The sequence below is a fragment of the Piliocolobus tephrosceles genome, chromosome 6 (genome assembly GCF_002776525.5).
Source record: "Piliocolobus tephrosceles isolate RC106 chromosome 6, ASM277652v3, whole genome shotgun sequence".
Taxonomy (NCBI): domain Eukaryota; kingdom Metazoa; phylum Chordata; class Mammalia; order Primates; family Cercopithecidae; genus Piliocolobus; species Piliocolobus tephrosceles.
The window spans coordinates 32022422-32038279 of NC_045439.1; the positions used below are offsets into that span (position 1 = coordinate 32022422).

At 53.6% G+C, this 15858-nt stretch overlaps 1 protein-coding gene across 1 annotated transcript in view; it reads left to right on the plus strand.

The window, feature by feature from the left end:
- The window catches only part of LTBP2 (latent transforming growth factor beta binding protein 2), a 38759-nt gene that overhangs the window by 14863 nt on the left and 8038 nt on the right, over positions 1–15858 (plus strand). The window contains exons 11-21 of the mRNA XM_023183968.2: positions 4769–4888; positions 10457–10576; positions 11608–11730; positions 11970–12095; positions 12469–12594; positions 12880–13002; positions 13103–13228; positions 13692–13814; positions 14480–14611; positions 14944–15069; positions 15575–15718. Of these exons, the coding sequence (XP_023039736.2) occupies positions 4769–4888; positions 10457–10576; positions 11608–11730; positions 11970–12095; positions 12469–12594; positions 12880–13002; positions 13103–13228; positions 13692–13814; positions 14480–14611; positions 14944–15069; positions 15575–15718 (1389 nt within the window). The remainder of the gene's footprint in view (positions 1–4768; positions 4889–10456; positions 10577–11607; positions 11731–11969; positions 12096–12468; positions 12595–12879; positions 13003–13102; positions 13229–13691; positions 13815–14479; positions 14612–14943; positions 15070–15574; positions 15719–15858) is intronic.

Genomic DNA, 15858 nt, shown 5'->3' on the forward strand with positions numbered 1-15858 from the left:
AAAGAATATAATGAGCACTTTCTAAGCAACACCTTAAGATTCATAATCCAGTTGTAAATCCTTCACCTCAAGAGGGGCCCTGCCTGTGCTTGGGGCTCACGTGGCTGGTTCTGGCCAGACCCCCAAGGAGGCCAGGGAAGCTGTGTATCCTCCTGCTGCCAGGATCCCCTCGGGTTCTAATCCTCCAAGGGTCCAGTCTACGGAAACCAAAGCCATCCAGGTCCAATCACTTGATTATGGAGGGAAGGGAAGTAGAAGGGGCAGACCTCCCAACTTAACGGAAGAGCGGGAGAATCACGGGCGGTGTTCACTGCGCTCTCATGCGTTGGCACCACCTATGTGCCAGGCAGTGTGCCAAGCTCTGAGGATGCTGAGATGAGTGAGGTGTGAATAGTGACACTGTAGGGTCCAGATGAGGAAGCAAGTTGTTCTGTATGAGATTATTTGGGTGCTTCAGCTGGAGCAGATAAAAATAGCTACCATTTATTTACTTACTTACTTACTTACTTATTTATTTATGACAGAGTCTTGCTCTGTCACCCACGCTGGAGTGCAGCGGCACAATGTTGGCTCACTGTAACCTCTGCCTCCCGGGTTCATGCTATTCTCCTGCCTCAGCCTCCTGAGTAGCTGGGACTGTGGGCGCCCGCCACCACGCCCGGCTAATTTTTGTATGTTTAGTAGAGATGGGGTTTTACCATATTGGTCAGGCTGGTCTCGAACTCCTGACCTCGTGATCCACCTGCCTCGGCCTCCCAAAGTGCTGGGATTACAGGTGTGAGCCGCCGCACCTGACCAAGAATAGCTGCCATTTAATGAGCACTTACTATATGCCGGCACTGTCCCAAGCATTTTGTTATATGAAGCTCATCATCCCAAATCCATGTTGTGGAAATCCTTAGCCCCATTTAATAGGTTAGCAAACTGAGGCTCAGAGGTGAATTGAAATACCCAGGGGCCTCGTACCTAGTGGTGACAGAGCTAGAAACAGAATCAAATCACTCTAGCTCCAAAGCATGGTTTGCGTCCAAAGACACACTCGCCTTACACACAGGGTGTTGGACACCACCATGGAGCATGAATAGGAATGGAGGGAGCAGAGAGTACTCCAGGTAGAGGGAAGGGTCTCTGCAGAGACTTAAATAGTGAACATTGCCTGGCATGCTCGGGGAATAATGATGAATGCAGTGTGACTGGAGCACGGCTACCTGGAGGAGGAGGCCAGTGTGGGAAGTGTCTCGAATGCCAGGCTGAAGTGTTTGGACACTGTGTCACAGGCAGGGGCAGCCAGTAGAAGTCCGTGAGCAGAACAGTGGTGACTTGGTCAGCTGCCTTCCAGGGAGCTGACTCGAGGGGCAGGGCTCAGACCAGGCCGGGGGAGTCAGGAGAGAGGCTAAGGGAAGGGGGCTTCTCTGGGCTCCAGTGGTCTAGGTGGGTGTTGTGGGCCAGAGGCACTGCTCTTTGCAGACCCAGCCTGAGGAGCTGGCCTGGGATAAGCAGCGGCTGCTGCAGGGAATGGTGTCACCAGGACTGGTGCAGACATGGGTTTCTGCTACGTGCCAGCCCGGGTGTCCGAGATGTCTCTGCCAGCCCCAACAGCTGGGGGACAGGGGTGGGGCTCAAGGCTGGCTATAAGTGCTTCTGCCAGTGGGGCTTGGCTGCCACTGGAAGAGGCCTTGTCCAGAATAACACCCACTGAAGTTTCCCAGTCTCATAAAGTAATATCTCATTACTTCAATTATTTGATACTTATACTGATTTATGGATTATTTAAATAATGTATATAATTAATATGTCATGATGATTTATATTATCAATAAGATAAATTGTTTACATATTAAATATCTAAGTAAATGGTTACCAAAAAATGTAAGGATCTCTTCATACATATTAGCCTGTGGCTTTCCTCATCTGTAAACTGCTGGCTCCCATTTTTGCTCAGTTTTCCAATGGTGGTTGCTGCTTTTTCCTGGGGCTCTTTAGGAGTCCAGTATATATTCTAGATTCTTGGCTGGGTTTAGAAATTGCAATGCTCCCATTTTGTCCTGTATCCTTTAAGCTTATCCGCATTTCTTGGAACAGAAATCCTTAATTTTGATGTACTGAAATTCACCATTTTGCCTTACTTTTGTGTGTTTTGGGGGCTTTGTTTAAGAAATCCTTCCGGGGCCTATCATGGGGAGGGGGGAGGGGGGAGGGATTGCATTGGGGAGTTATACCTGATATAAATGATGAATTGATGGGTGCTGATGAGTTGATGGGTGCAGCACACCAACATGGCACATGTATACATATGTAACAAACCTGCACATTATGCACATGTACCCTAGAACTTAAAGTATAATAAAAAAAAAATTAAAAAAAAAAAAAAGCTGAATGTTCTATACACTAAAATCTAAAATTAAAAAAAAAAAAAAAAGGCAACTGTGCTCAGCTAGATAATTCTTTGATAGGCTGAAGTGGATTATTCTGTACTCACTTATAATTGTAAATGGGAGTATTCACTGATTCAAAGAATAAATAAAGTTTTCATTGTAAAAGATCAAAAAAAAAAAAAAAAAAAAGAAAGAAATCCTTCCATATCCTGAAGTCACAAAGATATTCTCCTGTACCTTAATTGAGTTCTAGTTCTCCCTTTTATATGCTTTGATTCATCTGGAGTCCATCTTTGTGTGGCTGTTAAGAACCTGGTCTTTCTCTATTCACATCTCCATTTTTCTCCATGGAGCGAGGGAGTTTTCCAGCACCATCTATCAGGTCGTCCTGGCCTCAGGGGATAATGGTTCCCACACATGACTCTGTCTATGAGTTCCCTTCTCTCTTCCATTGGGATTAGGGCTTCTCACAGTGAACACCACTTATTCCAGAATTGCCTGAAGAGTTATAACAACGTAGTTCCTGGGCCCAGCAGTAGAGTAGGGTCAGAATCTCTGGCTGTGGACCTAGGAGTGTGCGTTTCCCACCTTCTGGCAGAGATTTGCTGTGCACTGGAGTTTTATGAACTATTGCTCAAATGAAGACACTGTCCTTGAACAAATGACTATTATTCGATTCCTTCAGTAAGCACTTATTGGGGTTCTGTGCTGGGCACTGGAGATGCTGAGATAATAAGGCATGTTCCCATTAGTCAGGGAGGAAGCAAGTAAATGAACAGGTACACTGAGAGCTGGGCCCTCAGGGGACGCTGGGTTGGAGATGAGTGGGAGGCAGTCACGCTGGTGTGTAGGAAGCTGTTCCAGGCAAGGGGACAGTGCGGGCAGAGGCTCAGGAACAGGTCCTGAGGTTAGGCAAGGGTAGGAGAGGTGTGGGCAGCAGGAAACAGATGAGCAGCAGGCTGGGGCCGGTCATGCAAGATCTCACATGCCAAGCTGAGGAGCTGGGATTTTATGGGGTTTAACGTTAGGATAATAATAGCTAACATTTCTGCAGTGCTTACCTTATGCCAGGCGGGCACAGTGCTCAACCCCTCACCTGGATTATTGTATTTAATCTGCATAAGGACTCTGTGAAGTGTTTGTGTCAGTCCCAGTTTAAGGGGGAGAGTGGGAAGGTGAGGCCTTGACTAATTTGACTGTAGGGACAGGGGATGGGGACCCACAGGACCCAGAGGTGATGCATTAAACCAGTCCTTGAAATGGGGGCAGGGATTTGCTGGCCATCGTGAGGAAAGAGACTCCAGGTGGAAGCATTTGTGTGAACAAAGGCTTGGAGGTTGGACCACTGAAATCCGCAGTAGCTGAGGCTATACCAAGGGACTTGTGTGAATTAGCAAGTACAGCAGAGCTGGGACAGGTGGCAAAGGCCTTGTGGGCCAGGCTGCAAGCAGAACTGGAGGTAGCAGGGGTCTCTGGTAGGAGTTTAAGCAGGGGAGGGGCATAAGTGGGGTTGGGCTTTAGAGCCATGGTGGGACACCAACATACTTTGGAAAAATGACAGCAACCGCACCCTACAGATCCATGGTTACCTAAAACGCAATCCCTCACTGGCTGCTTGGTTCCTAACCTTTAAGAAGGTCCTTAGGAAGGACTCCAGGAGTACAGGCACTGTGGTTCATGCCTATAATCCCAGCACTTTGGGAGGCCGAGGAGGATGGATCACTTGAGGTCAGGAGTTCAAGACCAGCCTGGTCAACATAGTGAAACCTCATCTCTACTAAAAATACAAAAAATTAGCTGAGTGTGGTGGCGGGCACTTGTAATCCCAGCTACTCAGGAGGCTGAGGCAGGAGAATAGCTTGAACCAGTGAGGCGGAGGTTGCAGTGAGCCGGAGGTTGCAGAGAGTCAAGATTGCACCATTGCAGTCCAGCCTGGGCAACAGGAGCGAAACTCCGTCTCAATCAATCAATCAATCAATGAAGGAAGGAAGGACAGACTCCAGGAGCATACCCAAAGGGGATATAGTGGGGCCAGGAGCAGGGTGGGAGTCCTTTTGGCCTCCGAAGGTTATACCATATGGACTGCTACCCCACCTCCAGACCAGCCCTTGCATGAGGGTGAGGAAACAGCTATAAGGATCCGCATGGATCCCCAGAGTAGCCTCCCCTGAGAGAAAGGAACTCAGGGTTATCAGGGGCCTGAGCTAGTTAATTTCAGACCCGGCCCAGGAGCCCCTCCAGCCAATTGTGGCTGCAGCAAGCATGCCTTCCCTGCCCAGGCCTCAGCCTGGCATCCTTTGTCCTTGGCCTCTAGAAGGAATGCTCCAGGACCCCGCCCCCTCCACCATCCTGCAGGGCTGGCTGTGACTCAGGGCTTTTCTGTGTGTTCACAGATATCAATGAGTGTGAGCAGCCAGGGGTGTGCAGCGGGGGGCAGTGCACCAACACCGAGGGCTCGTACCACTGCGAGTGTGATCAGGGCTACATCATGGTCAGGAAAGGACACTGCCAAGGTAAGGAACGGGAAGGAGGGAGGCGCCCTGCCACCCCACTACCCACCTCTCCCTCCCCACACACTGCCCACCACCAACGTGCCTTCTAGCTTGTCCCTGCCCCGGCCCCTTGATGCTGAGCCCACACCTATGGACAGAGACACATATGGGAATTTCTGAGCCCTTCCATCCCCTCAGTGATATTCTGGCATCCTGTCTGCCAGCTGCAGCAGGGGAGCATGAACAACTTTATCCATATGACACCTTAGGAACATCTCTGTAACCTCTGCCCTCTTGCCTTGAAAAATGTGCTCTCCTCATGGGGCAGAGGAAGAGTCGGTGTGTCTGGGAGTGTCAGCCTTCTTGTTAGGCTTGTTAGATTGTGAGCGCCTGAGGGCTGGGCCATATCTTTAGATGGCCCATGCGTGGACACCTGATAAGTACCCAAGAAATGCTAGAGGGAGGAAGGAAGGAAGAAAGGGAGGAAAAGAGGGAGGGAGGGAGGGAGGGATTTTGGCTGGTCTGTCCCAGACCCAGGCAAAAGGTGCTGTGACACTGCTAACTGGTCTCACAGACCCGCGCCTATCTCATGCCAGCTCTGAAGAGCGAAACTCCGTCTCAATCAATCAATCAATCAATCAATGAAGGAAGGAAGGACAGACTCCAGGAGCATACCCAAAGGGGATATAGTGGGGCCAGGAGCAGGGTGGGAGTCCTTTTGGCCTCCGAAGGTTATACCATATGGACTGTTACCCCACCTCCCTGGCAGGTAGGTGGGGCAGCTCTGCTGCCAACACATTCCCGTCAGGCTGGGGTGTCACAGGCTTGTAGGAGGCCCAGGGTATATGCTCTGGAGACTGGCTGGGACAGGAAGAAATGAGGGCAAATCCATCCAGGCGCAGTCCAAGAAGAACACGGCCCTGGGTCCAAACTTAGGCTGAGACTCCTCCCAGCCTCTAGGTTTCCCTGGTTGGGACTTGCCTGCTTTCAGAAGGGCCTGGAAGTCAGAGTAAGAGCTTGTGTACTTTGTGAAAGGACAGCCTCCCTTCTCAATGCCACTACCATGGAAGCAAAGTCCAGAGAACCAAAGGAGAGAGGTGGCAGCAGGTGTAGGACAGACAGCTCTGCCTTCAGCCCCAGTGTATCACCTCCCAATGCCTCTCTCTTGGTCTTCCCCCTTTAAAACTCAGGCCTACCCATGACCAAAGCCAGAACCCACCTGCCTTGTCCTCCTTAGCACAATGGAGATAAGACAGCCTGGCATCTTCAGGAGAACAGAGAGTGATGGCACCCACCACTGACAGGTGCCTCCTGTGTCCCAGGTGGCTGGGTTAGGTCCTCGATAGATTACCTCATTTAAGCATCACAATGATGCTGTGAATTTGACATTAGACTTTATCAAAAAGAAAAGTAAAATGAGAGGAAATGAACCAAGAGAATACCAGAACATTAAAAACATCAGGTTTAGGCTGGGTGTGGTGGCTCACACCTGTAATCCCAGCACTTTGGGAGGCCGAGGCAGGTGGGTCACTGGAGGTCAGAAGTTCAAGACCAGCCTGGCCAACATGGTGAAACCCCGTCTCTACTAAAAATACAAAAAATAGCTGGGCGTGATGGCACATGCCTGTAATCCTACCTACTTGGGAGGCTGAGGCAGGAGAATCACTTGAACCCAGGATGTGGAGGTTGCAGTGAGCCGAGATCACGTCACTGCACTCCAACCTGGGCAATAGAGTGAGACTCTGTCTCAAAAAAAACAAACAAACAAACAAAAATCAGATTGATATTAACCAGTCTGTGTTAAGGGCACAGGCTGTGGTGCAGACAGGCTTGGGTTTGGCTTTTGACGCATGTCTGGAAATGGAACTGTAATGCCCATCTCAGAGATGTTTGTGAGCATTGGATAAGCTAATGTATACAAAGTGCTAGGCACTGTCTGGCACATACAGACCCTGAGTAAGTAGGGGAAATGTTACCATCAGAGGGTAGTTCTTTTTCATGTCCAGGCTCCCCCATACCCCAGCCCTCTCCTTCCCTTCCCAAGGAAAGGTCCTAGACACACACCTCATCTGGGAGGTCAGGCAGAGTTCCTGGCCCAGGGCAGACACTCTGAGTCTGTTGAAAGAAAGAATGATGTAGCTCGCACACTTCTCCAGGTTTCCATCGGTAACCACAAACCCGGCCCATCACCCTGGGAGCCCAGTCAATTTCCTCTCCCTCTTTCTTCTTTCTCCAACTCAGAAACCACTCTCTCCACTGAAACTGAAAGTCTCTGGTGAAAGGCTGAGTGGTCTGGACAGAGGCCCGTCCAGCAGTCTCAATGGCATTTCCGTCGTACGGGGACTCCAGGTTCCCACGGACAGGGGCTAGACTTCCCTGCAGACCGCCAGGGCCTTTCATGTCGCCCAGCCACAGCCAAGGTCACCTGAGCTTCTGGCCCCTGCCTGAGTGCCTTCCCCACCCCCACCCCATGCTCTCACAAGCAGCAGAGGTGAATGTCTGTACATTTCCTCATCCAAAGGCTGATCTGTGGTTAGAGAAGCTCCAGGATTCTCCCAGCAAACCGACAGCAGCTTGGCAAGCTGGTCTCTGGAGTGATTGTTTCCATGGGCCCTTTGGGGTCTTTTCAGCAGCCTTATACCAAAAAGACGAAGGGTGAGGTTTGAGGCGTACTCTCCCACTCTTTGGTCAGCAAACGTTTATTCAGCACCAGCTGTGTCGGCCTTGGGCTGGGAACACAGGAAGAAGACAGATGGCTCCAGGCTTCAAAGACAGAGTATTAAAACCCTCCAAAACACACCGTAATCTCAGATTAACATTCACACCCTAGGCCAGGCAGAAAAACTGGAATATTTCTGCATCCAGTGACTGGTTCCAGTCCAGGCACCCAGATGCTGGTGGGACAGCCTCAGGGTAGCTGGTGATAGAAGCTGCTTCATTCAGAATCTTCCTCTGGCTCCTTTGAATTGGCTTGGCTAATGGTTCAGTTATATTCGCTTCCACCCAGGAGAGCCCTTCCCTGGCTCAGGTGGAGTCTGAGGAGCTGCTTTCATCTTCTGCCCTCCCCCTCCCGTTCACATGTGATCATCACTGGCTGGGGCTCTGGTCTGAGGAAGGGAACCAGCAGCGGCCTGCCAAGATAGACAAGGTTATGCTGCGTTAACAAGCAACACCTATCTTATTGACATAGCAGCCAAGTTTGTTTGTTTCTTTGTTTGTTTTGAGACAGAGTCTCTTGGCTCACTGCAACCTCCTCCCCGACTGGGTTTAAGCGATTCTTCTGCCTCAGCCTCCCGAGTAGCTGGGACTACAGGTGCCCACCACCACACCCGGCTAATTTTTGTATTTTTAGTAGAGATGGGGTTTCACCATTTTGGCCAGGCTGGTCTTGAATGCCTGACCTCAGGTGATCCGCCCATCTTGGCCTGCCAAAGTGCTGGGATTACAGGTGTGAGCCACCACACCAAGCTTCTATCTCATCAGTGCCACATGTCCATTAGGGTCAGCTGGAGGCTCTGCCCCATGTTTCCTCATTGGAGGTGTAGGCTAAAGGAATAGCCAGTCTCTGTGGAAGAATAAAAGAGCACTCTGGAGCATTGCACAAATTAAATGGTTTGGTCCATAAAATATCCATATCATACCCACTCACAGTTCATTGGCCCTCACTAGTCTCATGGCCCCACCCAACCACAAGGGACTAGGAGGCACCAGCTTACCATGGTGCAGAAAGTGGAGAGCTGGAATGCCACATGCATCCTAAATGCCCAGCATTAAGACACTACACACACCACCTCCAAGAGATGTACCCAGCATGTTTGGGGCAGGACAGACTTCAGGGCCCCTTGTTCCTGGCAAACCTTGTCTCCTTCCCACATTGCCTGATCCCTGCAGGAAAGGTCCGAAGACTTCATTTTTCCTGGCATGGATTTAGGAGGAGCTTTGCCTCAATCTCGTTCTCTTCGTCCTGGAAGAGGTCATCCAGCATCCCTGAAACAGGGATCGTTGCTTATTCTCAGTGGCTTTGTCCATCCTCCTTCAAGTACCTTGGCCAAGGCCAGCAGGTCATGGCACTGGCCTCTGTCTCTTGGGTGGCCAAAGTTAGTCATCTTGGATCCTTTATTTTCTCCATCTCTGTCTTTACAGAAGCCCTTAGAATAGTTAAGATGATATCACCACAACTCAAATAGGGGCTGGGGCACCTACTTGTGGCTGCCCTCTTGCCAGAGATGAGCCTTATCTCAGTGTCCCCAAGATTATATGGGAATTGTGGGACTCTTCTTGCAGAGACCCACCTGAAAAACTACCTGCCCTGTGGCGATGTCCCTGTCTTCTGGACCCTCAGGCAGAAACTTTAGGCTTGAGAGGGTCCCAGTCCTCTGGGACTGAGGGCTTCAATGTGTCCTGACTTCTGGAAACCAAACAACCTCGGCGAGTACTCACTTTCACCCTCCACTTTAGGGTCCATGTCCTCTCCTGCAGTGACAGCTGCTGGCTTTAGTTCCTCTGCAGAAAGCCTGTTTTTGGACCCTAGGCCTGCCTCCCACACTTCCTCCCTGGGTGCTGAGTAGGTCTTCCTCTGGGGCAGTAGGACCTCTAAATCTGCATAAGCTGGTATACTTCCTCTAGGAGAATGACAATTACCCATTTAGGAAGAAGAACCCCTCCTCTTTTCTTGACCTGTTGTGAAGAGTGAGCCAGAGCTTTGATACGGGGCCAGAGGGGCATAATGTCCTCCGGCAGTGCTGACTCAGAGTTCAGTCCCTGTGACAGGACCTCCCTCACTCAGTCCAGGTCCCCTGGGTGCCTAGATGATAAAGCCCATGATATGCCAGGTTACATGGGGAAGAGCCCTCTCCACGGCTCTGGGGAGAACGAGCTCCCTCCTCTTCCTGTTGCCACTCTCCCTTCCTGGGTCCCCTCATCCCCTGGGTGTCCAGTTGGTGTCCAGGCTTACCCCTTCTGGCTGACTTTCCTGGATCTCACCAGAGTAGGTGCCAGGATCCCTACGTGATTCTTGGTTGGAAGAAATGTCTGACAACTCTGCAGCAGAGAAGCTTTGCCGGCTCTACCCTGCAGTCTGCACTCAGCCTCAGGGCTGGTCTTGGCCATACCCAAGATTGGGGCTTCCTCCATGGTCCTCATTTCCTGCTGCAAGGAAGCCCAAGTTGCCTTCACTGCCCCTCCAATGATCTATTCTGGAGCCTCTGGAATCCAGTGAGCTGCTGTGCCAAGCACATCCCAGTAATGGTCACCGCTTATAAAGGATTAGGAATTCACCAGGGGATAGATGAAAGCCCATCCCAAACAGTGGATCCTCTGACCCTCCCACAGCTGGTGGTAACCACAGCCTACTGCACCCACCCAGGGAGTCTCCCTTTCTAATGTTTAAGTTCTCCCATCTCCCTCTTTTGTCCCGGACAGTGGGTGAGAGGTGGAGTTGGGAACACAGGGTAGCTGTCATTCTTTCCTAGTTTTTGTCTGTCCATCCCTTTCCCCAACTAAGGGCAGGGACAAGGATTTGCTGTGTCACAGACCTACCCATGTGTTATGTTCCCAGGGATGACCAAGGGAGGGGCTGCTGTTTTGCAGATATCAACGAATGCCGTCACCCCGGTACCTGCCCTGATGGGAGATGCGTCAATTCCCCCGGCTCCTACACTTGTCTGGCCTGTGAGGAGGGCTACCGGGGCCAGAGTGGGAGCTGTGTAGGTGAGGGCTGCTGGCCAAGGCACTGAGCAGGCCACTGGGCCTGGGGACCTCTGGTTGAGCCCACACACGGAGAGGGAAAGAGATGGGCAGAGGGAGGTGGCTTGGAGGCTGTTGTCCTCCATGATCTAGCTGGGTTCCCAGATGACGCTGGGCACAAGTCACTAGGGCTCTGCCCTCTGAATCAGCTAGGGTGGGGCCCTTTTCTGCTCATTGGCCGTGTTCATTCCGGAGTGACTGCCCAAAGTCCCAGCAGCTTCTGTAGCTGGATGCTGTGGTGGAGCGAGGAGCCTAAGGGTCTTAGGATGGGGCCAGGCCCTTCTGCAGTTCCCAGGGAGGAGGGGTCTCCTGCTCTTCTGCATCTCAAAAGCAGCGTCTAAACAGCCCGCCCACCGCACAGCGGGGTGTTCCTTCCTCAGAAGGGCAGCGGGTCTGCAGGAGGAGGCGTGTGCTCTATTCCTGCAGCCCCCTCAGGAAGAAAGGCTCGGGGTTCAGAATGCTGGGAGGGACTGAGTGTTGAATAGACGCTTTGAGGCTCTGGAGAGGGCAGACGTTTCCCAGGCCCTCGAGGCTGCCACTCAGCCACCTCGGCATGACTGGCCTCTCTCCACACTGCCCGCCCACCCTCGGAAGCTGCTTGTTGGGTTGGGATCGTGGGTTGTTTGGTTGGCAGGTAGGAGGTCATGTAGGGTTCCTGGCACACACAGTGAGGGGAGTCAAGGGTCTTGGACACATCCTTCCAAGTATCCTCAGATGAGCCAAACCAGCCCCAGGGCTGGGGGACCTGGCCCCTGCATGGGTACATGCAGAGTGCTCTGAGTTACTAGATAGGGCTGAAGTGAGCCCGGGGGATAGGACGCCCTGCCCTGCCTAGGTGGGAGAAGGGAACATGGCCTCATGGCCTCCCCGGGGTGGCCTGCGGCCCCTCTGAAGGCTGGTTTCCTGGCCTCATAACTGAGATGCTTGGAGCTTGCCAGCGGGGGCTGCAGCACGGGGAGGAGGCCAGCCCACCATCTAGGACCTCTCTCCCACAGATGTGAATGAGTGTCTGACCCCCGGGGTCTGTGCCCATGGAAACTGCACCAACCTAGAAGGCTCCTTCAGATGCTCTTGTGAGCAGGGCTATGAGGTCACCTCAGATGAGAAGGGCTGCCAAGGTACAGAGATGCTGAAGTGCCCCTTCTCCACAGGCCAATCCAGCTTGTGGCTCCCTGTCCTCTGCACACCACGCTTGGTGCCCTGAATCCACCCCTAGCCTTGCATCCCTATCCACACTGACCTGACACATCCCTGCCCAGACCTGTCCTTCCCCCACCCCTGCCTACCCACCAGTCTCTGGCTGTCCTGGCCTGTCTGTCCTGCAGAGTCCCACACAGAATGCAATGCCCTGTTTCAGATGTGGACGAGTGTGCCAGCCGGGCCTCATGCCCCACAGGCCTCTGCCTCAACACGGAGGGCTCCTTCACCTGCTCTGCCTGCGAGAGTGGGTACTGGGTGAATGAAGACGGCACTGCCTGTGAAGGTAACCCTGGGGAGGCAGTGGTGGACGGGGACAGAATATAGGCCGTCTTACCTCCCGAAGAACACTTCATTTGTCCCCAGTTTGGGGCTGATGTCGAGGGGCTCCAGACTAGGCTAGAGGACCCCATACATGGACTTGGCCCCAACAAGAGCTTATATTATCACAGTCCCCAAGTTCAGAGTGAGGACAGGAGGAAAAGCCAGTCACAGAGACCAGAGGGAAGCCGAGGGCAGGGCTGCCCCAGGAGTGTTCTAGGGAGGGGGTTTTAGGAAACCCCCCAGGGGCTCAGAAAGGGAGGCCACGGTGAGGTTCCTGCATTGCCCGGGGAGCGGGAACCCTCCTAGGTCCCCGGGTGAGCACTGTCTGTCTGCAGACCTAGATGAGTGTGCCTTCCCGGGAGTCTGCCCCTCGGGAGTCTGCACCAACACGGCTGGCTCCTTCTCCTGCAAGGACTGTGATGGGGGCTACCGGCCCAGCCCCCTGGGTGACTCCTGCGAAGGTATGAGCCTCCATGTGGGAGAGGACACAAATGGGATGCCCCTCTGTCAGGGCCATGGTGAAGCCCAGCAGGTGGGGGGCTGCTGGGGCTGGAGGAGCTGCCATCATCCCGCTCCCCAAGAGTCGCTCCTGAGCTTCTCCCAGCTGTGCGGCCTCACGAGCGGATGGTGCCCCTGTGGGTCCAGCTCTGCAGGCAGGTGACAGGTCCTCTGGAAACCTCCCCCTTGGCTCCTGTCCTTGGGAGGTGCTGCCATCAGCTGTCTTCCTCCCCTGTGTGGCCCTGCAGATGTGGATGAGTGTGAAGACCCCCAGAGCAGCTGCCTGGGAGGGGAATGCAAGAACACGGCAGGCTCCTACCAGTGCCTCTGTCCCCAGGGCTTCCAGCTGGCCAATGGCACCCTGTGTGAGGGTGAGTGACCCAGCTCACCCTACTGGGGTTGGGGGGCATGAGTGTGTGGGGAGGCAGGCACATCCCCAGCAGACACCCACTCCCCATCTTTTCCCTGCAGATGTGAACGAATGCATGGGGGAGGAGCACTGCGCACCCCACGGCGAGTGCCTCAACAGCCACGGGTCTTTCTTCTGTCTGTGCGCACCCGGCTTCGTCAGCACAGAGGGGGGCACCAGCTGCCTGGGTGAGAAGCCAGCACAGCTACCTCTACCAGCCAGGAGCATGGGCACTAGAGGCTAAGACTAGAGTGGTGTCCCTTTTAATACCAGTACCGAAAGCAAGTGCTCACAGCCCTGCCCAGGGAGGAGAAGACGGGAGCAAAGAGTGATGTGAGGGAGCCCGGTGCTCAGGGAGGGAGGGACTCAGTCTCTCACCAGGGCCTCCCCACGAGGTTGATAGCAGGCAACTCCAAACTCCGAGTGTCACTTCTCCCCTTTACAGAGCTTCAGTTCCAGGAGCCCCCCCTCACCCCCCACCCCCACCCTGGCGCCCACCTCCCACAGCCTGGCCTCTGGCTTCCAGCCCTTTCCTACATAAGCCACTCCCTGACTCTCCTGTGAGCTCCTCAGGGCCCAGAGGAAGGTACACAGGACCCTAACAGGGAAGGGACCCATGGCTAGGTCTGCTGACAGCCATCTCTACTGTAGATGTGGACGAGTGTGCGGCCACAGACCCGTGTCTGGGAGGGCACTGTGTCAACACCGAGGGCTCCTTCAACTGTCTGTGTGAGACTGGCTTCCAGCCCTCCCCAGAGAGTGGAGAGTGTGTGGGTAAGGGCTCTGGGGGGAGGGGACAGGGCTCTGCCCACGTCTGCCCATCTCTACCCTGCCTGGTCCTCAGCTCCCGTGGAGCAGAGCACTTTCCACAGATGCAGTGTCCAACAAATAGTGCATGTATTGAGACTCAGGGCTCAGGGGCTCTCCAAGGATGACAAAATGAAGACAACCAGCATCTTCGTGCTGGCAGAGCACACAATCTAGTTTTAAAGGCCAAATTGATTCAATAGACATTAAACACCTGCTATGCTCAATGTCTTTTGCTAGGACAAATAGACAGTTATGGACGATCTTGAAATTGAGGAAAGGAGACAGATATGAAGACAGCTCTCTGTAATACACTATGCTGAAGGCGTCATGTAAAGAGAAGTACAGTGCTATGCTGGTAGGGATAGGAGACAGATGGGGCGGCGGAGGAAGGGGAGTGTCACAGAAGGCTAGGAGCTCACTGCTTCCTAAATAGCATACGGTTCTCTTCCCAGATGCTCAGCCCTGCAGGGGCAGGGGAAATTGTCCTGACCTTGATGTGCTGGGGTTGGGATGAGCACAGTCATTTGGAACAGATCAAGAACGCTGGAGGTTGTGGGGCTTGACCCTGTGGGACCAGAGCAATGACCTGGCCACCTCTGTCCTCTCTCATGGCATGGCTCTGGGGACAGATATCGACGAGTGTGAGGACTACGGAGACCCGGTGTGTGGTGCCTGGAAGTGTGAAAACAGCCCTGGCTCCTACCGCTGTGTTCTGGGCTGCCAGCCTGGCTTCCGCATGGCCCCGAACGGAGACTGCCTTGGTGAGTAGGGAGGGAGGAGAGAGAAGAGAGAGGGCTGAGAAAACCTATTTTTCACATATTGAGCGAGACATGATTTTCTCCTGAGGACACGATTTTTTGCAGCTGATTGTAGTTTGTATATTTTCCATCCAGCAGAGCTTACGAAAAATGCCATAGGACTGTGAATGTTAGGGTTTCCTTATCCGTAACAGGGTTGAGAGGCTGCTTTTCACAGGTCTTGGTGCTAATAAGCCGAATAAGTATTCTCAGCAGAGAACGAGAGAGTGTGCGTGTGTGTGAGAGAGTGCACACGCACACACACCCCCTCTACCGTGGTTCCCACTGTCCCGCAGACATAGACGAGTGCACCAACGACACCATGTGTGGCAGCCACGGCTTCTGTGACAACACTGACGGCTCCTTCCGCTGCCTCTGTGACCAGGGCTTCGAGATCTCTCCCTCAGGCTGGGACTGTGTGGGTGAGGAGGCTGTGGGCTACCCACGGTCTGGGCCAGGGAAGGGAAGGCCCAGGGGTTCTCCTCCTGAACTGGTCCTGGTCATGTGGCTCCATCATGGGTCCTCAGAGCATGGGCAAGGGAGGCTTCAAAGAAGAGAGAGACTTCAACTCCCCACCCAGGGGCATGTGGGCCGGGCGGGTAAGGGGAAGCACAGCCGCACTCTGCCAGCAGGACAGCAGGTGTCTCAAGCCTCAGGGCCTCAGGAGGCAGGAGGTTTGGAGAATGTGCACTGAGGGGTAACCCTTCCTCTTTGCGTACTTCTGTGACCGTTGGCTGCCACTCCTCTCCTTCTCTCTCCCTTCCCATGCCCTCTGTCCATCGGTCCCTGCTCCCCACAAATCTATACTCACTCTTGCTTCTTCCCCAAGGCCTAGCCTGCTTCTTTTGGGGGCAGTGGGCCGGAGTCAGGGTCAGGGGGCATGGGCTGCCTCTTTTCTGCCCATGAGCCTGTTCTCACACCTGGCAGACGTGAACGAGTGTGAGCTTATGCTGGCGGTGTGTGGGGCCGCGCTCTGTGAGAATGTGGAGGGCTCCTTCCTGTGCCTCTGCGCCAGTGACCTGGAGGAGTACGATGCCCAGGAGGGGCACTGCCGCCCGCGGGGGGCTGGAGGTGAGGCCTGGGAGGTGCATTATCCATGGCGACTCGGAGATTTACAGAGAGCGTGTCCCTCTGCATCCCTCTTCTAGCCTCTAGCCACTGAGGGGGACACTGGGCCAGGGCCTGGGGCAGCATAGGGAGGTACAGGTGGG